General features: G+C 57.3%; 3 protein-coding genes across 20 annotated transcripts in view; 1 reads left to right on the top strand and 2 right to left on the bottom strand.

Moving 5' to 3' along the window:
- The window catches only part of Catsperd (catsper channel auxiliary subunit delta), a 49,590-nt gene extending 39,848 nt beyond the window's left edge, over window positions 1-9,742 (bottom strand). For 4 of the 17 annotated variants that reach the window (XM_076559760.1, XM_076559761.1, XM_076559762.1 and 1 more), the window contains exons 1-6: window positions 8,363-8,530; window positions 5,413-5,467; window positions 5,183-5,259; window positions 3,896-4,079; window positions 2,307-2,424; window positions 816-880 (exon numbers count right to left, since the gene is read on the bottom strand). In XM_076559760.1, coding sequence (XP_076415875.1) covers window positions 816-880; window positions 2,307-2,424; window positions 3,896-4,079; window positions 5,183-5,259; window positions 5,413-5,467; window positions 8,363-8,421 — 558 coding nt within the window. In that variant the 5' untranslated portion in view covers window positions 8,422-8,530. Of the gene's footprint in view, window positions 1-815; window positions 881-2,306; window positions 2,425-3,890; window positions 4,080-5,182; window positions 5,260-5,412; window positions 5,468-8,362; window positions 8,531-9,199; window positions 9,328-9,427; window positions 9,509-9,620 lie in introns of those variants that run through there. The other 13 variants (XM_016000792.3, XM_076559764.1, XM_076559765.1 and 10 more) reach the window with 11 other exon arrangements.
- Window positions 9,743-9,831: 89 nt separating this feature from the next.
- Window positions 9,832-21,650, top strand: Lonp1 (lon peptidase 1, mitochondrial). Its single transcript, XM_006982264.3, has 18 exons — window positions 9,832-10,251; window positions 13,337-13,425; window positions 13,919-14,038; window positions 14,416-14,653; window positions 15,898-15,959; window positions 16,073-16,202; window positions 16,349-16,432; window positions 16,951-17,171; window positions 17,847-17,985; window positions 18,314-18,492; window positions 19,593-19,680; window positions 19,779-19,901; window positions 19,988-20,104; window positions 20,360-20,500; window positions 20,588-20,753; window positions 20,855-21,072; window positions 21,144-21,308; window positions 21,393-21,650. The coding sequence occupies exons 1-18, from the start codon at window positions 9,847-9,849 to the stop codon at window positions 21,570-21,572; spliced, it is 2,865 nt and encodes a 954-aa protein (XP_006982326.1). The 5' UTR covers window positions 9,832-9,846; the 3' UTR covers window positions 21,573-21,650.
- A 51-nt stretch (window positions 21,651-21,701) lies between these two features.
- Window positions 21,702-25,000, bottom strand: part of Rpl36 (ribosomal protein L36) — a 3,738-nt gene continuing 439 nt past the window's right edge. The window contains exons 1-4 of one of the 2 annotated variants that reach the window (XM_006982263.4): window positions 22,854-25,000; window positions 22,229-22,323; window positions 21,917-22,051; window positions 21,702-21,831 (exon numbers count right to left, since the gene is read on the bottom strand). The exon at window positions 22,854-25,000 is cut by the window's right edge and continues 439 nt beyond it. In XM_006982263.4, the coding sequence (XP_006982325.2) occupies window positions 21,742-21,831; window positions 21,917-22,051; window positions 22,229-22,323; window positions 22,854-23,001 (468 nt within the window). In that variant the 5' untranslated portion in view covers window positions 23,002-25,000 and the 3' untranslated portion in view covers window positions 21,702-21,741. Of the gene's footprint in view, window positions 21,832-21,916; window positions 22,052-22,228; window positions 22,327-22,853 lie in introns of both variants that reach the window. The other variant, XM_042266758.2, reaches the window with a different exon arrangement.

Raw genomic sequence — 25,000 nt, 5'->3', positions numbered from 1 at the left:
TACACCAAAGGCAAACACTGCTCTCGGCCCCGGCCACGGAGAGCTCGCCAGTGAGCAGCCGTAGATTCGGAGAATCACAAAGGCAACAGATGCTGAGAATTGGGGCCAGGACGCTTACACCACCCCCTCTGGGCACAGCGCGGGGCAGAAGGAATCTAAAAGCCGGAAGATTAGGTGAAGGGGCTAGAAAAGGTCACCTTCCAGGATGACAGCCACCCCAGTGTGGACCTGAGGCGGGCTCCCCGGGCCATCCTACAGGTCCCAGCTGCTGACCACCAGCTGGGTCCTGAGGGGGCAATCACATTCTCTATCTCTTGAGATAGGTTCTAGGTAGCCCCGGCTGGCCTAGCACTCACTGTGAACACCAGACTAGCCTGGAACTCATGAAGATCTGCCTGCCTCCACCCCTGGACTTACCTGTCTATTAAACAAAGAAAAAACTGTGTAAGACAGTGTAAGGTGTGTGTTCGGGTCCCACCTGTCACCCACGCTCCTGTGGAGGCACAGGCAGGAGGATCCAGAGTTCAGAGTCATATTTGGCCTGGGTTATATGAGATCCTCCCTCAAAAACCAAGAAAACATCCCAACACACAATAATAAAGGAAGACACACGTCCAGTTCGGTTGAGGGTCAATCCCACGGGAGGTTATCTCACAGGCAGTTACCTCACCGGCCAGCCTTCCTCTGAGTGTGGGGAAATGTCACCGCCTAAGGCCACTTATACTTACAGGTTCCTAGATCATTCCTAAGTATTTTCACTTAGAATAGAATAGTTGTTTTTTTATTATTATTTTTTATGAAAGATTCCAACTTACCAGGCAAAATTCATTTTTAAAACAACATTTGTCGCCACTGATGTGTGAGACAGGCTGGTATATACCTGAAGGGGAGACAAGTCAAATATATACATTATAAATATATATGTGTGAATTTTTTATTTTTACGTGTGTGTGTGTGTGTGTGTGTGTGTGTGTGTGTGTGTGTGTGTGTACAGAGTGCAGGTGCCTGAAGTGGCCAGGAGAGGGTGCTGTGTCCCTGGAGGTGGAGCCACAGGCAGCTGTGATTTTTACTGTTGTTTTTGAGACAGGATCTCATTGGCCTACAACTGGCTATCCATCCCTGGTGGACATCCAAGTCCTGAAACTTCCTGCTTCCACATCCCAAACGCTGGGCTGAGAGTCCTGCGCCAACACACCTGGCTGCATATTTTGAGTTCTCCAAAGTTAACTATTAGGACAGGAATGGTAGCACATGCCTGTTAGTTCAGGACTTAAGGCTGAGGCAGGAGGATTGTGAATCTGAGGTCAGCCTACACTACAGAGTGATGCCCTTTCTCAAAACAAAACAAACAACATCATCAAAACAAAACAGGGGCTGGAGAGATGGCTCAGTGGTTAGAGAACAGGCTGCTCTCACAGAGGTCCCAGGTTCAATTCCCAGAGCCCACATGGCAGCTCACGGCCATCTGTGACTCCAATTCCAGGGGACCCTATAGCTGGAATTTTCTTTGGACTGCCAAACACCTTCCAAATAAAGACACAGAGACTTATTGTTCATTATGAATGCTCGGCCTTAGCTTAGGCTCGTCCCACTGGCTCTTACAACGTAACCTGTTTCTCTTCATCTTCGTTTTGCCTCAGGGCTTTTACCTTTCTTTCATTCTGTGTATCCTACTTTCCTGCTTCCTCCGTGTCCGGATGGCTGGCCCCTGGCATCTCCCTGGCGTCTCTTTTCTTTCTTCCCCAGAGCCTCCTTCCTCCTTCCTGCCTGGAAGTCCCGCCTATACCTCCTCCCTTGCTACTGGCCAGTTGGCTTTTTATTAGACCAATCAGGTGCCTTAGGCAGGCAAGGTGACACAGCAAACACATCTTTACATAATTACACAAATGCAACGTATCTTTGCATAGTTAAGCAAATATTCTGACATAGGACCTGTCGCCCCCTTCTGGCCGGCATGGGCACTGCACACATGTGATAAACAGCCACCCAGGCAAACACCAATACAATACAATTTTTAAAAGGGGGAGAAAAAACCCACCAAATTTCAGAATGGGCTGCGGCTCAGTGGGCAGAGCTCCCACGTAGCATGCCCAGGCCCCAGGTTCCACCCCAGCACCACATAAACCAGACATGGTGGTGCATGCCTGCTACCCCAGCACTGCAGTGGAGGGGACAGAGGGACCTGGGCTACATGAGGTCCTGTCTCCAAAACAAAACAAAGTGCAGCCAAGGCACAGGGACTGCAGAGGGCCCAGGGTGGCGGGGGTGGGGCAGGAGATGTGCGGCAGGCACGGGAGACCACAAACCTATAGCTTTATGCCATCTGTTCGAAAGGTAATTGTACATGTAGACTTTCTTATTCACCACCAACAGCAGTTTTGAATTAGAAGTGAATAAAGCACTTGTGACCGATGCTCCTCCCGCCTAAAGACAAGGACAATACACTGTGACAGAATGCCTACGTGGGCCTCTGAAGGGCTGCAGGTTTGTTCTGGCTCACAGGGAGGGCATGGTCCATGGGGGGGCGGGGGGAGGGGGACCCAGAGCATGACTCATCACAAGTACATACTGGTAGCTGCAGCTAGTTAGGGTACTAGTTTAGGAATCAACTGCTCTGGATAATAACACTCGCTGTTTAGTTACTGCATGCTGTGCAGGCAAGCCTCCACCTCACTCCGATCCACCTGCCTGTCTCTCAAAAGCTGGGAAGGAAGTCGTGAACCACCACCCCACAATAGATATTTGCTTTTGTTTTTTTACTGTGTGTGGCACGTGTTTGCGTGTGCTCATGTGGACACCAGCGGCGTTAGCCTCCAGCTCTTCTGTTCCACTCCAGCTAATTATTTTTTTTTAGCATGTATTATTTCTAAAGGTATAGTCCAGACCTTGAACTCATGATTCTCTTGCCTCTTCATCACATCCTACAGATGCACCTTGGCTCAGCAATTAAGACTGCTGGCTGTTCTTCCAGAGGTCAGGGTTCTGTTCCCAGTGCCCACAGGGTGGCTCACAACCAACCACCTATAACTCCAGATCCAGGGGACCCAACACCCCCCTCTGGCCTCCCCAGGTACTGCATGCACTTGGTGCATAGACAGGGAGTTACACACACAAAGTAAATTCAGCTTTTAAAAAGAGTCATTATTTGTATTGATGTGGATCTGGCACATGCCTTCAGGCACCTCAGGGGCCAGAAGAAGGTGTCATATCCCCTGGAGCTGGAGTAACAAACAGGTGGTTGTGTGCCACCATGCAGGTGCTGGGACAGAACCCAGTGCTCTAACCACTAAGCTCCTCTGATCTCACATTCTGAGGTCTGGTCTCACTGACCCTGGAGTTCTGTTTGGCTGGTGACCAGGGAGCTCCAGGCCCTCCCTCCTCTCCCTCTGCGGCACTGCGCTTCCCCGGCAGTTTGCAGTCACAGCCGCACTGGACCCAGGGCATGCTCTCCTCGGCCACTGCTTCCCTTGTTTCTGCCACATTGATCGGCCCACATGCTAAGTTAGGAAGGCAGTGCCGGTCTCCGTTCAACTGTGTGCACCTTCTTCCTCAGCAGAGACTCCTCTGGGGGTCTGGAGAGAGCTCAGCGGCTACAAGCATGGGCTGCTCCTGCAGGGGCCGAGGTGGGGTCCCCAGCACCCACAGAGGCTCACAACCGCCTGTGACTCCAGTTCCAGGGGATCCAGCACCCTCCCCTGGTCTCCTTGGGCACCAGGCATGCAGACAAAACACCATATACATAAAATGAAAACAGATGAAATCTCAAATCAACGTTTTAAGGGAAGGGGAACAGAAAAGGAGAAAGGAAAAGGCCACAAGGATGAAAGAAAAGCAAGAAAAAGGAAAGGAGAGGGTGAGGAGGGAGGAAGAGGAGGAGAAGGTGGAACGACATCACTCTCTTCCGACTTCCTGTGACTCGGCATCTCGCAGCTGACAGACCCGTGCCCCAAACTCCAGAGTGTCCTGAGTGTGACTCATTTGGAGTCACAGTTGGGGAATTAGCTACCCTCATTGACTTGGGAATGGTGAGTGGCCGGAGGCTGCTCTCAAACTTGTCCTTCGATATGAAAATCTTCTTCCTGTGACCAAGAAAAAGGTGGTCAGGAAGCTTCTCAGGCTGGGCAGTCCTAAGACCCTCTCCCTTCCAAGTTCCCTGCAAGCCCAGAGTCACCAGAATTATGTTATACTGTGTCTGCCCACTTTTTTTAAAATGACATAGAGACAAAACGGTCACAAATGAAATATGCCAGGTGTGGGGTGGCACAGGCCTGCTGTCCCGGCCCTTCAGAGTCTGAGGCCAGAAGATCAAGAGTTTCAGGCTAGCCTGGGCTACATGAGACCCAGTTTAAAAACAAACAAACTGGCAAACAGATAAAGAAAGAAATGAAAGTGTGTGTGACCAGTGAGCAGCAGTGGTGGTGCACCTAGCAATCTGCTCCAGCACTCCAGAGGCTGAGGCCTGTGGTCGCTGCAGGTCCGAGGCCTGCCTGGGGATGTAGAGTCAGAGCCTGTCTATAAACACAAGAGCAGGGGCCCAGTCAGGAGCGCTGGCCTTTAACCCCAGCACTCAGGAGGCAGAGCTAGGCGGATCTCTGTGAGTTCAAGGCCAGCCTGGTCTATAGCCAGGACTACACAGGGAAACCCTGTCTCAAAAAAAACCAACCAAACAAACAAACAACCAAACAAACAAACAACCAAACAACCAAACAAAAAAGGAACATGGACCAGGAAGATGTCTGGATGGTTAGGACATATGCACCAAGCCGGACCACCTGAGTTTTATCCCCAGAACTAACAGTATAGAAGGAGAGAAATGACCCCCACAAATTGGCCTCTGACCTCTACATGTCTACACTCAGACATGTGCACAAATAAATATAAATGTAATTAAATTTTTTTTAAGCCAAGAAAATAATTTTTTTGTTGTTTTGTGTTGTCAACCTGTGATTGGCGGAAGCCACAGGCTTGGCACCTGTACCCTGAGTGGCAATACTTTGTCTGTGCCCAGGACTCCCCCTCTGCGTACACACCCAGCCCAGCGAGGATTCTCTGTGGGCCGCAGACTAACAACTTGGGCCAGAGCTGGTCGGGTTTTGAAAAACTGAGAGGCCAGGGTAGAAGTGGGGAGGGGCGGCCGGGGGAGGAGAGGGGGGGGGGGGGGGAGGAGACGGAAGCGGCTCACCCCAGGTACAGCACGGTGTCGCTGTGGCAGATGTCCCTGAGCACGTATGTGGAGCTGAAGGCGTAGAACAGCCTGTCCTGCGGGACAGCACAGGCCGGTCAGCCAGGAGGAGGCCCGGGCCTGCCCCTCAGTCCTCAGGACGACCAGAGCTCAGGTCCTCGGCCCCAGTCTGGGCCACTGAGATCCAGAGAAGGGAAAGACAACACTAGGGGCGTGCGAGGGACACTTACCCCTTCAGGTAGCGGCTTGGAAGCGAACACCTTCCCGGTCCTCACCTTGTACGGCCTAGAGGGGTCAAAACACAGCAACTGTCAGTATTTGGCTTTTCGTTTATTCTATTTTTAAATATTTTCCTTGTGTGGGTGTTTTGGCTGCATGTCTTTCTGAGCTCCACATGTATGCAGTGCCCGAGGCAGCCAGCAGGGGGCACTGTGTTCCCCAGGCCACTGTGTGGGTGCTGGGAAGAGAACCCGGGTCCTCTGCAGGGGCAGCCGGTTCTCTAGCTGCTGAGCTGTTAGCTTTCCTACCATGCTGCCTGCGGACATACTGCTCAGCACGTGGTCCGGTGCGTCCACGGTTCAGGAGTCCGACAGCACTGGATGTTGGTGGGAGCCGTTCCTGACCGGTGGCCGGAACAGAGCAAGAGCTGGGCAGGGTGGCTGTGGCCCGGTCAGCCCGGTGCCCACCACAGAGGCGGGCGGCAGAGACAGGGAATTCAGAGACCCCCAGGCTCACACTCACACAAGAGACCCCGAGGCTCACACTCACACAAAAGACCCCGAGGCTCACACTCACACAAGAGACCCCGAGGCTCACACTCACACAAAAGACTGGGCCAATGAGATGGCGCACTACAGGAAGGAGCTTGCTGCAAAGGGCTAAGAACCCAAGTTTGGGTCTGGTGGAGAGAACTGACTCCTGCAAGTTGTCTTCTGACTACACACACACACACACACACACACACACACACACACACACACAAACACAGATACACACAGAGACACACATAAACACACACACACAGACATACACACACACAGACATACACAGAGATACACATACACAGAAATACACAGACACACACAGACATACACACACACAGACACACATAAACACACACACACAGATACATAGACAAACATACACACACACACACAGACATACACAGAGGTACACATAAACACACACACAGAGACATACACAGAGATACACAGACACATACAGACACACACATAAACACACATTCACACACACATACACAGAGATACACACACATACACACATACACAGAGACACACATAAACACACACATACAGACACACATACACAGAGATACACACACATTCACAGACACACATACACAGAGATACACAGACACACATACATACACACACATACATACACAGAGACACACAGACATACACAGACACACATCACAGACATACACAGACACACATAAACACACACATACACACAGACATACACAGAGATAGACACACATACACACACATTCACAGACACACAGAGATACAGACACACATACATACACATACACACATATTCACACACACATACATACACATTCACACACACACATTAACACACACATACATACACACACACATTCACAGACACACAGACATACACACACACATTCACACAAATATACACAGACATACACAAAGATACACAGACACACATACATACACACATACACACACAGAGACACACACACATACACAGAGATACACAGACACACACAAACACACATACATATACACAGAGATGCAGAGACATACACAGACACAGACAGACAGTCGCGCGTGCGCACACACCCACACCCCAAATAAATTAAATAATTAGCTAGGTGTGGCACACACCTTTAATCCCAGCACTCAGGAGACAGAGGCAGGTAGATCTCTGTGAGTTTTAGGCCAGCCTCATCTACAGAGTGAGTTTCAGGATAGCCAGGGCTACACAGAGAAACCATGTCTCAAAAATCAATAAGTAACAACAAAAAATTCAGGAGCTGGAGAGATGGCTCAGCGGTTAAGAGCACTGGCTGCTCTTCCAGAGGACCCAGGTTAGATTCGCAGAACCTACATGGCAGCTCACAACTGTCTGTAACTCCAGTCCCAGGGGACCTGATGCTGTCTGGGCACTCTGAATTTTACCCATCCCCACCGCATCCCATGCACAGTGCTGGGGATGGACCCCAGGGCCTGGTGCTCTGGGGCCTCTCTTCCTTGAGGGGTCCCTCCAGTTTCCTTTCACTCTTGATTCAGAGACAGGCTGAATAAGTAGCCCAGGCTGGCCTGGATCTCCTGAGCCTCCCACCTCTTCTTCCTCACGGTTGTGAGGGCAGCCACCATGCAGGGTGTCTGTGGTGCTGGAGGTGTCTCGGGCGTCACCGGCTGGGCCAGGTCTCTGCACACGGAGCTCCTGCCCACCCCTCACCAGAAGTTGCTTTTGCACAAGTATTCTTAAATTTCCCTACTTCGTGCTTTGCTGTTTTGAAGCCAACAAGTTCCTTGTGTGTGGGACCAGTCACCTGTCTGGCACCCCTCTGGTCCCCGAGGCTCTTGGTGCACGGTACCCTTGAAAGCAAGTCACTAAAATCTATATATAAACGGGGACGCCCGAATGGTAGTGTTGTCACCTGCCACCTCGGCACTCGAGAGGCTGAGGCACTAGATATATGTATACACACACACACACACATACACACACACACACACATACACATACATACATATATATATTAAATTCAGAGACAGGTCTGACTGTGTAGCCCAGGCTGGATGTAACTCATAGCAACCAAGTGTCTTGCTGGACTCGGCTGATGATTCAGGGTTCAGGGGTCACTTAGCAACACACAGAGATGCCATCGCGTGGTAGCGCTCAGAGATGCTGCTAACCGTGGCACCACGTACACCACCCTTCCCAGCATGATTTAACTAGCCTCAGATACCAGCAGCTTTGGGATAGATGGTGGGACAGGTTTCAGACCGCACAGGAACTTGGATTTTATACATGCCCGAGGCCCTGGCTCCACACCCCAGCACCGGGTTTTAGTGATGTGCTTGGAAGGGATGTGTCCAGTTCGATTCCTTCAGTGGGGCTGGAGAGAAGGCCTCGGCCCACCCCTAGCTGCATCACATCCCGGTTAGGGAGTCGCACCGGCACAGTGGCTGAGCTCTGACCACAGTGGCCACCGCCGCCAGCATCAACAGCAGCATCTCGCCTGGTCGTCCACAGCTAACACCGCTCCTCAACTGCCAAGGAGCTTGAGGAGGAGTCTGAGCATGCGCACTGAAACTAAGGGAGGCCGCTTCACTCCTCTCCCCTCCCCCAAGTCTGGGCATGCGCACCTGGTAAGAAGGCTACTCTCAGGATCTTTCGGACCTGCGCAACAGAATCTCCCCAAAAGCCCAAATAGGTCTACTCAGAGGCAGGTGGAAGGAGTGGGCATGAGCAATATGGAGCCGGCGCATACACACTTTGAACCTGAAAGTTAGCGCCCAGCTCCATCAGTCAGATTCGTGAGCATGCACAAATGAATTGGAGGAAGTCTGCATAGAATGTACATTTGGACAGGTGGGTGTGGAACCAGGGCTTTGGGCATGCATAAAATCCACTAGTTGTGGCCGGGAGTTCGAGGCCAGCCTGGTCTACAGAGTGAGTTCCAGGAAAGGCACAAAACTACACAGAGAAACCCTGTCTCAAAAAACAAACAAACAAACAAACAAATCCACCAGTTGCTTTGCAGAGCTTGAGCATGCGCACTATGTCGCTTGGGCTGCTCCTTTGGAGTGCGTTATGGACATCTGTCCGTCCACACAGCAGCACGCACGTATGCGCAAGGCCTGCTACGTGCCGAAGAGAGAGGGAGGCAAAGCCCTTCACAGGCACCGCCTCCAGTGCGCAGTGGAGATGGGGAACCTGTAGCTGTGTGTCCCCAGTGTACAGGAATAAGATAAAGTTACAGAGCAGGAGTGCGCTGTGCCCCCTCCTTACGCCTTCCGTACAGGGGCGTCTCCCAGGATGACGACATAGGAAACGGACCACAGTTCCAACGCCCGCCTCCTCCAGGACCCGCTCCGGAGCTCTGCGCTCTGGCCACGCCCACGGCAAGCCCCACCCCCTTGACCGAGTCCCGCCCCCTTGATCCCACCTCCAGCCTGATCCCACCCCCTCCCAGCCACGCCCCTCGGGTCCCCTCCCTAACCACGCCCCCACCCTCGCCTTCAAAGCCCCGCCCTTTGCGTCGTCCTTCGATCCCGCCCCTGATTCCTGTTCCTCCGGGCCCCGCCCCGTGGGGCGTTCCCCATCCGGAAAGCACACCCCTTCCGCCCCTTCAAGTCATTCTTCCGCAAGCGTCTCGATTGTTTGCCCACCTCCTCCAAACCCGCCCTCCTTCCCTGGGCCACGCCCCCACCTCGGCCAGCTCCAAGCCGCGCCCCGCGCCGTGGACCTCGACTCCGCCTCCACTTCCTTCCGGTCTTGCCCTCACCCTCCCGCCACGCCCCCTCTGGCCACGCCCTCCCGCCCGCCTTCTCCAAGCCCCGCCCCCTGAGCCCGTAGCACGCGCCCTTCGTCACGTGCGCAGCCGGCGGGCGAGCAGAGATGACGCAAGCGCGGTGCGCCGCCAGTATGGCTGGTCCATGGCGGCGAGCACAGGTTACGTGCGGCTGTGGGCCGCTGCGCGGTGTTGGGCGCTGCGGCGGCCGCTGCTGGCCGTCACTGGAGGCCGCGTCCCGAGCGTGTCCGGGCCGTGGCTGCGCCGAGGCCGGCGGGCCTGCGACCCGTCGGCTCCCTGGGCGCTTGGCGGCCGCGTCCCCGCGGGCGTGGGGCAGTGGCGGGGGCTGTGGGACTCAGGCAGCCGCGGCGGCGGCGGCGGCCACGAGACCCCCGAGGGCGGCGCGGAGGACGGGGCAGCGGCGAGCGGCGGGGACAGCCCGGTCGTCACGGCCCTGGCGCCCATGACCGTCCCGGATGTGTTCCCGCACTTGCCGCTCATCGCCATCACCCGCAACCCGGTGTTCCCGCGCTTTATCAAGATCGTGGAGGTAACGAGGGCGTCCCCCCCGGCCGTACGGCCCCCCGCTCGGCTGGAGGGACCGAGGGGTCTCCTGGCGCCCTCGTGTCCAAGAAACCTTTTGAATCGCTCGCTGCCCGTCATCTCACCACTCGGGAGTCTGAGGCAGGAGGATGCCAGAGTCCTTGGTGGCTCGTGTGGACACATTCTCCCCTTTTCGGGTCCTTCAGGACCTGTGACCGTGACGGGTTTGAAGTCCGTGAGCCCAGGACCTCCTGGTGATAGGAATCTCAGGACGAGTAGCAGCAGAGTACCGTTATTATCCTTCCGTCTTGGTGAAAGTTTGTAACACCATCTGAGCCTTCCTTGTTCAATCATGTGTTGATTTATTGAGAGAGTCTTATGTATCTCTTGAGACAGGGTCTCATGTAGCCCAGGCTAGCAACTGTTGAAGTTTTCACTCCCTTAATTACTTTGTATCAGGCACAGTGGGCCCGATGTTCTAGGAGTGGGAGAAAGTCGGAATGACGGAGGTGTGAGCGGCATAACAAAAGAAGAGGAAAGTACAGGATTTCAACAGTGTCCCTGACATCTACCTCATATCTACCCTAAGAGGAAAGCTGGAACAGCCTTTTACCTAAGAGGAAAATTCCAGTGCAGGAAGCTGATCCCATCTGATCCTTCCAGATGAATGAGCCATGAGGAGGCAGGGAAAGAGAACAGGATGATGAAATCACCAGAAAGCAGAGACATTTAAAAGTAGGGAATTTCCTAATCAGCCGCCTACCCATCTACGTTTTATGTTTTATTTTTCTCCTTTTAAACTTGGAAATCGGAGGCCAGTGGTTATCAGTTAACCAAGTACCAAGGTCACACAGTGAGTCATTGCCATGTTCACCACACAGCCTCCCCTCCATTCTCCTGGCTCTGCCAAGTCTTGAAGGCAGGCATGGCAGCATGGATGTGGGAGGGTCCGAGGCCGCCCCATCTACTTCCTCTCCCATGCTTCCAAGGCCCTCCCTTCATGTTGCCTGTTTGGTAGAAGGACACACACCTTCTAGCCAACCCTTTAGGGTGACACAGCACTGTCTGCATGTTGCTCCCAAGGGCCTTTGTTTTTCCCATCTGGGAAATGGACATAATAGAAGCTCCTGTCTTGGAGTCAGGGAGCTGCTGTGGAAGTCACACATAGGCCTATGTGTAAGGGCTTTTTTGTTTTGGTTGAGGCAAGATCTCATGTAGCCCAGGCTGGCCTCAAACTTGCTATGAACTTGAAGTTGGCCTTGAGCTCCTGTTCCTCCAGCCTCTCCACCTCCCTAGCTCTGGGGTGACGGGTGCCCTCACAGTGCCCTGAAGGACCAATGAGCCTCTGCTGTTTGCTGCTTGGGGGGAGTTCCTGACACCCAGGACACTTGTAGACCCAGTGCCCCGAAGGCTCTGATACTGCAGAGCTTCTCCGGAGGCCTGTTCTGGATTCCCCTTTACTCCAGGCTTCCGGGGGCAGGGCAAAGAGACATTTCTACTATCTGCCCCTTGAAGATGGTGTGGCCTTTGACACACTGCCATGCGACTTTCGCTTGGCATCGCCTCATAAGTGACCAGAATCAGGGACACAAATGCTGCCCCAGCCATCAACTTCCAGCAAAGAACTACAGCTGGCCCCTGGGGCTTTGATGTCTATAGCTGCCAGAGTTAGAGCTCTCTCGGCTGCTGAGTGTACGGGGGGCTCTGGGGCGGTGTTTGCTTAGCATGCATGAGGTGAGGGCCCCAACACCACACAGACGATGTAGTGCCAGACACCTGGCATCTCAGCGCTCAGGTGGAAGGAGGACAGGAGTTCAGGGTTATCCTTGACTGCACGGTAAGGTGGACGCCAGCTTGGGCTACATGAGACACTGTTTTAGTTACTGTTCAGTTGCTGTGAGGAGACACCATGGCCAAGGCATCTGTTAAAATAGAGTATTTAATTGGGGCTTGCTCACAGTTTGGTATATTAGTTGTGAGCCTCATGTTGGGGAATGTGTTGGCAGGCAGGTGGGACACTGCAACAGTAGCTGAGAGCTTGCATCTGAGAGAGACAGCCTGGCATGGGCACCCTCCAACAAGGCCACACCTCCCAACCCTTCCCAAACAGTTCCTATGACCGAGACCAAACATTCAAATACATGAGCCTATGAGGCCATTCCCATTCAAACGCCACAGGCTCCATCTCGGCAACAGAACCACCTGAGCTGGGAGTGGTGCTGACTGCAGTCTAATCCCAGCACACGGGAGGATGGAGTAGGATAGTGAAGCCACCTTGAACTCCAGCACCAGACCCTGCCTCAGACAAACACAGATGAAGGGTGTCGGCACCACCCCTCCCCAGCCTTGCTATATCAGAAACTTGCCCCTGTAAATCCTGCACTTGGAAAGCTAAGGCAAGAGGATCACCTTGAGTTTCAAGTTAGTGTCAACTATGTAGTGCGTCCTAAACTAGAGTAACTGGGGAACTGCACAGGTGACTTCCATCCTTAAAGGTGTGTGTGTGTGTGTGTGTGTGCGTGTGGTTACACTTATGTGTATGAGTATTTTGCATGTATGTGCATATGAGTGCTTAGTGCCCTTAAAATTCAAGTGTGTTGGATCCCTTGGAACTTGAGTTAGGGATGATTGTGAGCCACTATGTGGGTTCTGAGAGTTGAACCCAAGTCTTCTACAAGAACAGTGCTCTTAACTGCCGATCCAACTCTCTAGCCCAACCGTTTCTGGTGGGTTTTTTGTTTGTTTTGACTTGTGTTTTGAAACAGGGTTTCTGTGTGTATCCCTTGCTATCCTAGAACTCACTGGGTAGACCAGGCTGGCCTAGGTCTCACAGAGGTCTACCTGCCTGTCCCATCCTCAGTTTTAACTGATAGCTCCCGAGCGGGTGGGAGAGTCCATCACTGAGCCGCTGACCAAGATGACTAGGAAGTGGTGCTCAAGGCTGAAGGAAGCTGCCTCAAACTTGAGGGCCTCCTGCCTCAGCATCACCTGCGGTCTGCGACACTAATGAAGCTGTGACTTTACAGCAAACATTTTTGCCAGTGGCACTGATTGTGGCCTGTTCGGTGTCTCACTCAGTCATTCTCCTGCAGGTTAAAAATAAGAAGTTGGTTGAGCTCCTGAGGAGGAAAGTTCGCCTGGCACAGCCCTATGTTGGTGTCTTCCTGAAGAGAGATGACAAGTAAGTCTTCCCTCCACAAGACCGGAGTTTGAACTTTCAAATTGAGCTAAAAGGAGCCAAGGGCAAGACCACGAGCCAAGCACACTGCCATTTTAGTCTAGGCCGAAGGCTTGGCTTTACCAGAGTCCCACAGTGAGGGGCTGGGCCATGGCTTAGTAGGGAGCATTTGCCTAGCATGTGGGAGACCCTTTCCCAGCACTAAAAGTAAACTATTAGCCCCCGGTTAGGGTTGTAACCCAGGTACACCCACCCACAAATCTGGTTCTACTGTGTCCCATATGAGATTCTCGGCCTGAGTGGGCACTGTAACAGCAGGGGGAGGTCCTGTACGGGTTGTGTTTTGGAGGCTGAGTTAGTGAGGTGCTGCCACCCCGGAAGGACTACTGCTGAACCTGCAGCCATCCTGGAGGTTCTGTCTTCCTTCTGCCCAAGCCGTCCCACCGCACACTATGCCTCGGCCCAGCCAGTGCACCGTGTGTTTTGTCTCCCTCAGCAATGAGTCGGATGTGGTGGAGAGCCTAGATGAAATCTACCACACAGGAACGTTCGCTCAGATCCATGAGATGCAGGACCTTGGAGACAAGCTGCGCATGATTGTCACAGGCCACAGAAGGTATGGGAGGACCACAGCCTGGCTGAGATGAGATGTGCCCGTCACTGGGCATGCACAGAAGTGATTGGCTCTTATGAAGTGGAGGGCAGGAGTCCTGCCCTGACTCGAGTGGCTGCAGGCAGTTCACACCACCAGTCAAGAGAAAACCGCGTCCAGGTTGTAATTGGTCTGCCCCAGGCCGGCAGCGTTCTATCCCTCGCTGCAGCTGCACGAGTCTCTGAGGTCTCTGGTGTGGGTGCTGGTACTGAGCCCCAGCTTTCCAGTTTGCTTTGTTTTGTTGGATTTCCCCCCATTTTTTGAAGACCCTGAGGCCACAGGGCCTTTGAACACACAGCTCTACTCCTGGCTCCTGTGCCCATCTGTCTGCCTGCTTGCAGGATTCACATCAGCCGGCAGCTGGAGGTGGATCCCGAGGGGCCAGAGCCAGAACCCGAGAACAAGCAGAAGTCCAGGAGGAAGCTGAAGCGAGGCAAGAAGGAGGCAGAAGACGAGCTGGGTGCCAAGCCCCAGCTGGAGGTGGTACCTGAGGCCTCAGCCGACACCCCCAAAGAGGTGCTCATGGTGGAGGTTGAAAATGTGGCCCATGAAGACTTCCAGGTCACAGAGGAAGTGAAGGTAAGCTGGGTGCCGTGCTGTAGGATAGGTGGGCAGGGCAAGCAGGATTCGAACCCACACCATCCCATCTCTTGACCAACACGCACAGGCTTCTAGTGTTCTGTAGAACACCCACCTGTTGCCTCCCGCACAGTTCATGAGGCTGGGGCGTGAAGCAGGGAAGAAGTAAGCTCTGGTCACTCTGACCCCAAACTGATGCTGTCCTGCCTTCCTCAAGGTCCCCATGGGTAGGACAGTTAGCCATTGGCCAAGCTAACCCAAAGCCTGAAGCGTGTTCTGGAGTGTGCCCAGTGCTATTGCTGATGCAGGACAGGGGCTTCTGCAGGCCTCTTCTAGGGGCCGACCCGTTGGTTGTGGTTGATTGGAGCTGTGGGAAAGATGCCTGTGGGCTGAGATCTGTGGAAGGATGCTGGGATTGCTTGGTGATGTCTGCTGTGAGCTGGGACAGTGAGAGAGGAGGTCTCTGCGCTGATGGTGGGATTGTAGACTTCATGAGACTGTAGGCAGCCTGGGGGCATCATTTGGGAGGTGGGGAATCATTCTGTTTAATGGAATACGTCTCAGTTTAGAGCAGTGTCCCCATGCTGGTGGCACTGTGCCAGCCTTCCTGTTGGGCAGTGCAGTGGACCCAGGCTGACCTCCTGACTTTGAGAGAAGGCTCAGGAGCCGCAGAGAGACAGCTGTGTGGGGCAGGTGCTCCCTTGCTCTGGTCTCCTCTACAAAGATGAATTCAGCGGGGGGAGTTGTCCTGCCTAGCTGTGGTAGTGTATGCCTGTGGTCCCAGGACTGTGAGGCTGAGGCAGGAGGATGGCTGGTGTTGGAGGCTAGCCTAGGCCATAGAGTAAGACCCTGCCTCAGCAACAGAAAGCAAAGCCCCAGAAAGCATGGGGAGTGGAGGCAGTAGCCCCAAACATATGGAGGAGTGCTTGCTCAGGCCCCCAGTGGCTGTAGGTGGGGCCTTTGGTTTTCTAGTTTTTGCTGTTTTGACACTCATCCTGCGGGGTGGAGTGGTGTGGGCGGTGGTGCAGTCAGGCCGTCAGGCTTGGCAGCCAGCGCCTTATGCTCTGAGCCGTTTTCACTCATGTTGTCCTGGGTCTTCGCTGGTGATGACTTGGGTTCTGCTCTGGGGTCCTGGGGGTGGTCCTGGGGGGTGGTCCTGGGGGTAGTCCTGGGGGTGGTCCTGGGGGTGGTCCTGGGGGGTCCACTTCTGCTGTCCTGTAACTGCCCTGGTCCCTGCTTGCCAGGCCCTGACTGCAGAGATTGTGAAGACCATTCGGGATATCATTGCCCTGAACCCTCTGTACAGGTCAGTGTGCATGGTGCCAGCTCCCTGCCCCGACTGCAGCACCCTGGCAAAGCTGGCCAGGCGGTGTGGTCGTGGGGAGAGGGCTGCAAGGCGTGGCTGCTCTGTCCCTGCAGAGAGTCGGTGCTGCAGATGATGCAGGCAGGCCAGCGTGTGGTGGACAACCCCATCTACCTGAGTGACATGGGCGCCGCGCTCACAGGGGCCGAGTCCCACGAGCTGCAGGACGTGCTGGAAGAGACCAACGTGAGTGTGTGCCCGTGCCCTGCCACTGTGCTGAGCAGGCTCATCCCCGGGGCTAGGGCTCCCTGTGGGTGCTTGTTCCCGTGCCAGCAGCGCTGTGGCCGTGGTGGTCCCTGCCCCCAGACAACCCCGTCCCCTGTTGTTTGCAGATCCTGAAGCGGCTCTACAAGGCCCTGTCACTCTTGAAGAAGGAGTTTGAGCTGAGCAAGCTTCAGCAACGCCTGGGCCGAGAGGTGATGGGCAGGGGGGTGAAGGCTGCATCCTGGCTCTAACTCTGACTTAGGGGTTCTCTCTGAACAGGCTGACCCAGAACCTTACACGTGTGCAGTCCCCGTGTCTCAGCCTCCAGGGTGCTGGGACATGAGGCACGTGCTTTCTTTCATTTTGCTATAGCAAAGTCTCCCCTCCGGGTCTGGGCTGCAGCTCAGTGAACACAGCATAAGCCAGGCAAGATGGAGGCAGGCGGGTCAGGAGTCCCCGCCGTCTCTGCCTGCAGTGGCCCAGAAAGCAAGCCTCTGGTGGACCTGTGCAGCCAGCACACAAGCCCAGCATCCTTAGCTGTATAGGGAGTTTTGAGGCCAGCTTGGGCTACATGACCTGCCTCAAAATCAAAAACAAACACAACACAGGTTTAACTCGTGTGGTTGGCCATTACAGCAGAGGTCCACCCAGACAGCAATCCCACGTCAGGGTGGCCGGCCCAGGGGACTGGGGGGGCTCTGCCCGCCTTGCCTGACTCTGCCTGCCGCAGGTGGAGGAGAAGATCAAGCAGACGCACAGGAAGTACCTGCTGCAGGAGCAGCTGAAGATCATCAAGAAGGAGCTGGGGCTGGAGAAGGACGACAAAGACGCCATCGAGGAGAAGTTCCGGGAACGCCTCAGGGAGCTCGTGGTCCCCAAGCACGTGATGGACGTGGTGGATGAGGAGCTGAGCAAGCTGGCCCTGCTGGACAACCACTCCTCGGAGTTCAAGTGAGCCCTCACTGCCATGGCCCCTGGCCACCCCTGCATGCTGTCCCCCAAGACCCGGGGTAGCTGGGTTCCTGTGTAGGCTGGTGGGAATCCAGAGGCCTGGGGCGTAAGTGCCTGTGGGCATGCTGGCCGCCTGTCCCCGCCGTCTCTGCCTGCAGTGGCCCAGAAAGCAAGCCCCTGGTGGACCTGTGCAGCCAGCACACAAGCCCAGCACCCTGCGCCTGCCTGCTGCTGCGGTCCATGTCCAGGCTCTTTTTCTACCAGGTTCTGGGCATTGCCTTCCTCCTGCTCGGGAGCCTGGATGACACCAGTCCCCTGATGATTCAGGCCAATTGCTGTCAGGTTTCTTAGTTTAGTCTATTCAGGCCTCTCCACACAGGCTCCTGTATCACTGAGCTGAAACCCTGGCTTGAGGATGCTCTGTGTCCCTGAGGTGCAGCCCTCCCTCTGTATCACTGAGCAGGCCGTGCTGTGCCCCCCGGCCTCCCTCGGTGACAGCTTTCTAAAGGTCCCTGGCTCAGGGCGGCTGCTGTCTGTCCACAGGTGCCTGCAGCAGGCCTGACCTCGGCTTCTCTGAGCCGTACTCATCCCTGGTGACACTCAGTTGTCCTGTGCCATGCTCACGCACGCGCAGGATCTCATGGGTGGTGACGATCCTTCCTGTGGTCCCTGCAGTGTCACCCGCAACTACCTGGACTGGCTGACCTCCATCCCGTGGGGCCGGCAGAGTGATGAAAACCTGGACCTGGCTAGGGCCCAGGCCGTGCTGGAGGAGGACCACTACGGCATGGAGGACGTGAAGAAGCGCGTCCTGGTAAGGCCTGCAGCGTGGGACCACCGCTGCCAAGGGCGGGCAGGCTGCCTCATTGTCCTCACGTCCTTCCATCGGATGTCCCTAGTGGGTGGGGGCTGTTGTGACAGCTGTGCTGTGGCCAGGCTGTGGAGAAGGGACACCTCGTGTGGCTGACACCTGACTGCAGCCTGTCAGACCAGAGCCAGGGCCCTGCAGCCACAGCTCCAGTCAGCCCAGCCCTTTGGGACCAGCAAGGGACCCCTCGCAGCCGCTGCGTGATGGCCCTGTGGGCCTCGCTGTGGAGAGATCTGCACGCACTCTGTGCACTGAGCCTCCTTGGCTTCCACAGGAATTCATAGCTGTGAGCCAGCTCCGTGGCTCCACCCAGGGCAAGATCCTCTGCTTCCACGGCCCACCGGGTGTGGGCAAGACCAGCATCGCACGCTCCATCGCCCGTGCCCTCGGCCGTGAATACTTCCGGTTCAGTGTTGGCGGCATGACAGATGTGGCTGAAATCAAGGGTCACAGGTAGGTAGGCCGGGCCTGGCACCCACCTGACTGGCCCGGCAGTGCGACCCAGGCTGCACCTGCTTCTGCTCACTTTGGGAGGTTGGAGGTTTGCACTGCGCAGGGCAGAGTATTCCAGGCTAGGGTGAACACGGGTGCCCAGAGGCAGGAGGTAGCTGGTTGTTGAACGGCCTGGGCTTTGTTTTTTTGAGATGGTCTTGCTATGTAACCTTGGCCGTCCTGGAACTCCCTATGTAGACCAGGTTGCCCTTGAATTCAGAGATCTTCCTGCCTCTTCCTGAGTCTGGGATTAAAGATGTGTGCCTCCACACCTAAACTTTTTTTAAGGGCACCTAAACATGCATCCAGTGTGGGACCCCCGACGTGAGGGGCAGGCATGTGCCCGGGAGGCATCGGAGCCTGGCAGGCCTCGAGTTAACACTGAGACCAAGCTGACAGAGTGGTTGGTGGCAGAGCCAGGTGGCCTGTCCTAGGCCTACGGCTGCTCTAGGTCCCTGGCATAGGGCAGATCCCAGTGGTTGGGAGAAGCCGAGAGAAGTAGGCTTGGCAGGCAGGCTGGGCTGAGGTAGAGTGCAGGAGCTAGCCTGGGTAGAGCCTGGTAAGAGGACGACTGGAGCCTCATCTGCCGTCCCAGCACTCAGGGCTAGGCCAGAGGCTCGGGAGCCGGCCTCGGACACTGTGCTCTAAGCCAGCCTGGGCTTCCTGAGCCCCTGCCTTGGAAAGGATCTTGTCCCAGCAGCCAAGCCCTCCCTTCTGCCTAAGGCCCACCGTGGCTCGGGCCCACTCCCGGCCCAGGGCCTCCTTGCTGCTCCGATTCACCAGGCTCCCTGGCCCTCATCCCCTGCCCCAGCCTTGTTTGCTTGCTGCCTCTCCTGTCTCCCTTCATGCCCTGCGGTGGCACTTGTGCCCTGTCTGCCTTGCTGAGCCTGGGCCCCAGTGTGGGCCCCCGCCCGGCCAGCTGCCCAGTGAAGATTCCTAAGGGAGAGGGCGGAGCATGACTGCCGGCTGTGCCGTGCCAAGTACTGGCTGGAGGGACCTGTGTGAGACCAAGTGGGGCTCTGCTCCGCGTGCTGGCCCACACCAAGGTTGCCTCCCCACAGGCGTACCTATGTGGGGGCCATGCCTGGGAAGATCATCCAGTGTCTGAAGAAGACCAAGACAGAGAACCCGCTGGTGCTGATTGATGAGGTGGGAGGCTCTGGGGACTGGAGGTGCAGGCCACCCTAAGCCCAGCATGGAGTGTGCGAGCTAGGCATGGTCCCATGGTGCCTGCCTTCCTCTCCCAGGTGGACAAGATCGGCCGGGGCTACCAAGGGGACCCGTCCTCGGCACTGCTGGAGCTGCTGGACCCTGAGCAGAACGCCAACTTCCTGGACCACTACTTGGATGTGCCGGTAGACCTTTCCAAGGTGAGTGCTGGCAAACGTGCCCGGGGAAGGGGCACCGTGAAATGGCTGCACCCAGCTTCCAGCACCCTGTGCCCCTTGTCACCCAGGTACTGTTCATCTGCACGGCCAATGTCACTGACACCATCCCGGAGCCGCTGAGGGACCGCATGGAGATGATCAACGTATCAGGCTATGTAGCACAGGAGAAGCTGGCCATCGCAGAGGTGGGTGGAGTCCTGAGTGCCTAGCGGGTGCTGGCAGGTCTCAGGTGACACTTGGGGCCTGTGGTCCTCGGGACCGGGCTGTGACCCCCACAGCTGTTCCGGCCTGAGGCACAGGAGTCGGCCCCCTCCTCTACTCCCTGCTTCTGAGAGGAAGGGCTGAGATGGGTCTGAGGCTGGGGTGGGAGCAGCTTGGGATCCCAGGGTGTCTGAAGGCTGGGGCGGGGCGTGGGCGTGGCTGACAGCTGCTCCCCACAGAGGTACCTGGTGCCACAGGCCCGCGCCCTCTGCGGCCTGGATGAGAGCAAGGCCCAGCTGTCCGCCGCGGTCCTCACCTTGCTCATCAAACAGTACTGCAGGGAGAGCGGGGTGCGCAACCTGCAGAAGCAGGTGGAGAAGGTGAGTCCTGCAGGGAAGGCGGCGGGGTGCAAAAGCAGCCCTGGCCCCGCCCCGGTCGGCCCCACCCACCCACACCTCCACTTGCAGGTGCTGCGCAAAGCGGCCTACAAGATAGTGAGTGGGGAGGCTGAGACGGTGCAGGTGACCCCGGAGAACCTGCAGGACTTCGTGGGCAAACCGGTGTTCACCGTGGAGCGCATGTACGACGTCACGCCGGCCGGTGTGGTCATGGGCCTGGCCTGGACCGCCATGGGTGAGCAGCCACCCGCACCACTTTGGCCGCCAGCCCTAGGAACCCGTGCAGATCAGGGGCGTGGGCGGGACTCCCAAGTCAGCCTCCTCTCCGTCTCCCAGGAGGCTCCACGTTGTTCGTGGAGACATCTTTGAGGCGGCCCCTGCCCAGGGGCGGCAGGGAGGACAAGGACGGCAGCCTGGAGGTCACAGGGCAGCTGGGAGACGTGATGAAGGAGAGCGCCCGCATCGCCTACACCTTTGCCCGTGCCTTCCTGATGGAGCGGGACCCGGACAATGACTTCCTGGTCACCTCGCACCTCCACCTGCACGTGCCCGAGGTAGGACCGGACCCTGTCTGCCTGGCCCCCGACCGGGCCGGCCACCAGCTCACCCCGGCCTCTCCCTGCAGGGCGCCACCCCCAAGGACGGCCCCAGCGCCGGCTGCACCATCGTGACGGCCCTGCTGTCCCTGGCTCTGGGGCAGCCCGTGCTGCAGAACCTGGCCATGACCGGGGAAGTGTCCCTCACCGGCAAAGTGCTGCCGGTGGGCGGCATCAAGGAGAAAACCATCGCGGTGAGTGCCGACCGCCCGCCCGCCCCGGCCACCTCAGGGCGGCCAGCCGGGCCCGGGCTGACCAGCCTGTCCCCCACCCCGCAGGCCAAGCGCGCGGGCGTGACGTGCATCGTCCTGCCGGCCGAGAACAGAAAGGACTTCGCGGACCTGGCGCCCTTCATCACCGAGGGCCTGGAGGTGCACTTCGTGGAGCACTACCGCGACATCTTCCGCATCGCCTTCCCGCGGCGCCAGCAGCGTGAGGCTCTGGCCGTGGAGCGGTGACGGGACGGACTGACTAATCATGGGGTGGCGCGGCCACCAGCACAGCTGCAGAATCATGAGTAAAGAATCATTTCCAGAGCCCAGCCTGCTCCCTGCGCCGCCAACACACCACGCGCACACACACAGGGCTGCGCCGCAGCAACGTTTATTGGGGGGTCGGGGAGGGGGCTCAGTCCTTCTTGGCCGCAGCCTTCCTCATGGCAGCCAGCACGTTGCTCAGCTCCTCCCGCTTCCTCTTGGCGCGGATGTGCGTGCCCACCTGCGGGGAGAGGGCGGTCGGTCACCCCGGCCCCGGCCGCCCTGCCCTGCCCGCCGCCCTCCCCCGGCCGGCCCGGCCCGCTCACCCTCTTCTTGATGAACTTGAGCGCGCGCTTGTCCTTGGACACCTTGAGCAGCTCCATGGCGCGCCGCTCGTAGGGCGCGAAGCCGCACACCTCCCGGATCATGTCCCGCACGAACTTGGTGTGCTTGGTCAGGCGCTGCGGGCGGAGGGCGGGCGGGCGGGGCCGGGCTTAGCGACCGACCGGACGCCTCCCCTCTCCCCGACTGTACCTCTCCCCGCCGCCGCCGCCCGCGCCTCCCCTCTCCCCGGCCGGCCCTCTCCCCTCTCCTGCCCGCGCTCACCCCGCGCTCTCCCCTCTCCTGCCCGCGCTCACCCCGCGCCGCCGGCTGTGTCGCGGCTTGCTGACGTTCTTGGTCACCTTGTGGCCCTTGTTGAGGCCCACGGCCATGGGGTAGCGCAGGGCCATGGCTGCTGCGGGAGACAGCGCCTGAGACGACCGCCCCCTGCTCCGCCGCGCCCGGAGCCCGGGTGTGGAGAGCCCGAGCCCCGGTGTGGGACCCCGAGCCCCGGTGGCGGAGCCGGGAGACCCCGAGCCCCGGTGGCGGAGCCCGAGCCCCGGTGTGGGGAGCCCGAGCCCCGGTGGCGGAGCCCGAGCCCCGGTGGGGGGACCCGGACCCCGGTGGCGGAGCCCGAGCCCCGGTGGCGGACCCCGAGCCCCGGTGGCGGAGCCGGGAGACCCCGAGCCCCGGTGGCGGAGCCCGAGCCCCGGTGGCGGACCCCGAGCCCCGGTGGCGGAGCCGGGAGACCCCGAGCCCCGGTGGCGGAGCCCGAGCCCCGGTGGGGGGAGCCCGAGCCCCGGTGGGGGGAGCCCGAGCCCCGGTGGCGGAGCCCAGGTGGGGGAACGCGGGAGACCCCGAGCCCCGGTGGCGGACCTCGGACCCCGGTGGCGGACCTGGACCCCGATGTCGGCGGATGCCGCCCTGGCGAGCCCCACTCACCTGCTGCTCTCCGATGGCGGCCGCGACAGGAAGGACGGCGCCGCGCGGGCCGCTGGGATATCCGCCGCTCGCTGGCCCGTGAGCCCAGAGAGGCCGGCGCGCCGCGGTCGCCCTCTGGTGGCCGGAGGCTCCGTGCTCTCGTGAGCATGCGCAGTCCGCTGGGGGAGCTCCAGCTTCGGCCCGGGCGGTCCAGCTGGGTGCCCGGGCGTGGCTGTGGCCTTGGGTCCTCGCTTAGGTTAGGAATCCCAAGTCCCACTATAGCTGGCTGTTGAAGCGAGTTAACTCCCTGACAGTAAAAATGCTTTTTAGAGTTTTTATTATCGGTCTCGAGAGACGTCACAGAGGTTTAAGAGCACTTTATTTACTTCCAAAGGACCTGGGTCCAATTCTAAGTAACCGCAAAGGGGCTCTAAAACATCTGTAACTCCATTCCACGGCATCTGATGCCCTCTTTTGCCGTCCGTGGGCAGGATGTATGCACAGGATGCACAGACATACCTGCAGACGCAACATATAAAATAAGACGAGTAAACCTAACTTTAAAAAATAAAAATAAATAAAGCCGGGCGGTGGTGGCGCACGCCTTTAATCCCAGCACTCGGGAGGCAGAGCCAGGCGGATCTCTGTGAGTGCGAGGCCAGTCCGGGCTACAGAATGAGTTCCAGGAAAGGCGCAAAGCTACACAGAGAAACCCTGTCTCAAAAAAAAACAAAAAACAAAAACAAAACAAAAGACACAAGAGAAACCCTGTCTCGAAAAAAAGAAACAAAATAAAAACATTTGATTTTCCTGTATAGGTGTTTTGTCTGCTTGTGTACAACGTGGGTGCAGGTCCTCTGTTATACGGTAGCCAGTGCTCAGCCAGCTCCCAGAACTTCTCTCATTTTTAAAAACATTTATTTAGGGGTTGGGAGAAGCCTGATCCACCGCACTTTTACCGGTCAGACGTCAGTTACCAGCCTCTGTTCACCATCGTCCACACAGGCTCCGGAATCGAACCCAGGTCCAACAATTTGTCAGACTAGACCCTCCGCACCGAGGTCTGGGGTTCATCGAAGGAGTTTAGCGTCCCCTGCTGGCCCCGGGCTGCAACCTCGGGGTAAGGAGGGATGCAAACGATCTAGAATCCTGGGTGTGTCCTCCTCTCTCCTTCCTCCCTCCCTTTTCTCTTTCGCTGTACGGTCTCGCGGAGCCCAGGCTGTCTCAAACCCTGACCAAGTGCGGATCAAGTGCTCCTCTCTTGGCTCCACCTCCCACACTCCAGGCTCTGCCAGCCTGAGGAATTTGTAAGACAGAGTCAAACTCTGATTACGAAAAGAGCCTGCTCCAGTCCTGCTCGTCCACCGAGGACGGCTGAGTGGCTCCTGGCAGGTGTCACAGGTACCGGTGACCACAGCTGGGAGTCGAGGTAGTGGGCAAGCTCTCGGGTGCAAGGATCTGAAGGAATTAACCTCCACCACCGGAAAGCCCTGCTGGGCACCAGGCTGCACTAACTCTGGAGCTTGAAGAGGGCAATGCAGGCCTCAGGCCGAAGTGGGAGGAGCCAACACGGAGGGGCGGGGCCTGGGTGTAGTATGTCCCCAAGGTGGAGCCAAGGTGGGAAGGTGTGGTCGTCAGCTGGGTACAAGGAGGGTTGTACCCGCTACCCTAAGGTGGCTGAGCCCGGCATCGCAGCTCAGGCGGGTCCAACGTGAGTAGGGGCGGGCCTAGAACTCAGGTGCAGGAGGGCGGGGAAAAAGAGCAACAGCTCGGGGGCGGGACCAAGGTGGGTAGGGGCGGAGCCTAGAACCCAGGAGCAGGAGGGCGTGGGGGGGGGACTTATGCAGCTGCCAGGGGCGTGGCCAAAGTGAGCGGGGGCGGGACCTAGAGTGCAGGCGGGAGGGGGAAATTTGAGCAGCAGCTCAGGGGCGGGGCCAATGTGGACGGGGGCGGGGCCTAGAGTCCAAGAAGCAAGCTTCAGTTCTGTGGGAGGGCTGTGGAAGACCCCCGGTGCCCACCACCACCCCCCGGTGCCCCCTTCATTCGCAGGTACACTGCTGTTCCTGTCGTCTGTGGGTTTCTGAGCAAGCAGCACACCATAACACACTGCAAGGTACATTCCCGGGCACACTTAGCCACTGAAGAAACCGGCAGAGGTGACTTGGCCG

This window comes from Peromyscus maniculatus, chromosome 22 (genome assembly GCF_049852395.1).
Source record: "Peromyscus maniculatus bairdii isolate BWxNUB_F1_BW_parent chromosome 22, HU_Pman_BW_mat_3.1, whole genome shotgun sequence".
Taxonomy (NCBI): domain Eukaryota; kingdom Metazoa; phylum Chordata; class Mammalia; order Rodentia; family Cricetidae; genus Peromyscus; species Peromyscus maniculatus.
The sequence above is the reverse complement of the archived record's forward strand: the minus strand, read 5'-3'. Positions and strand labels throughout refer to the sequence as shown.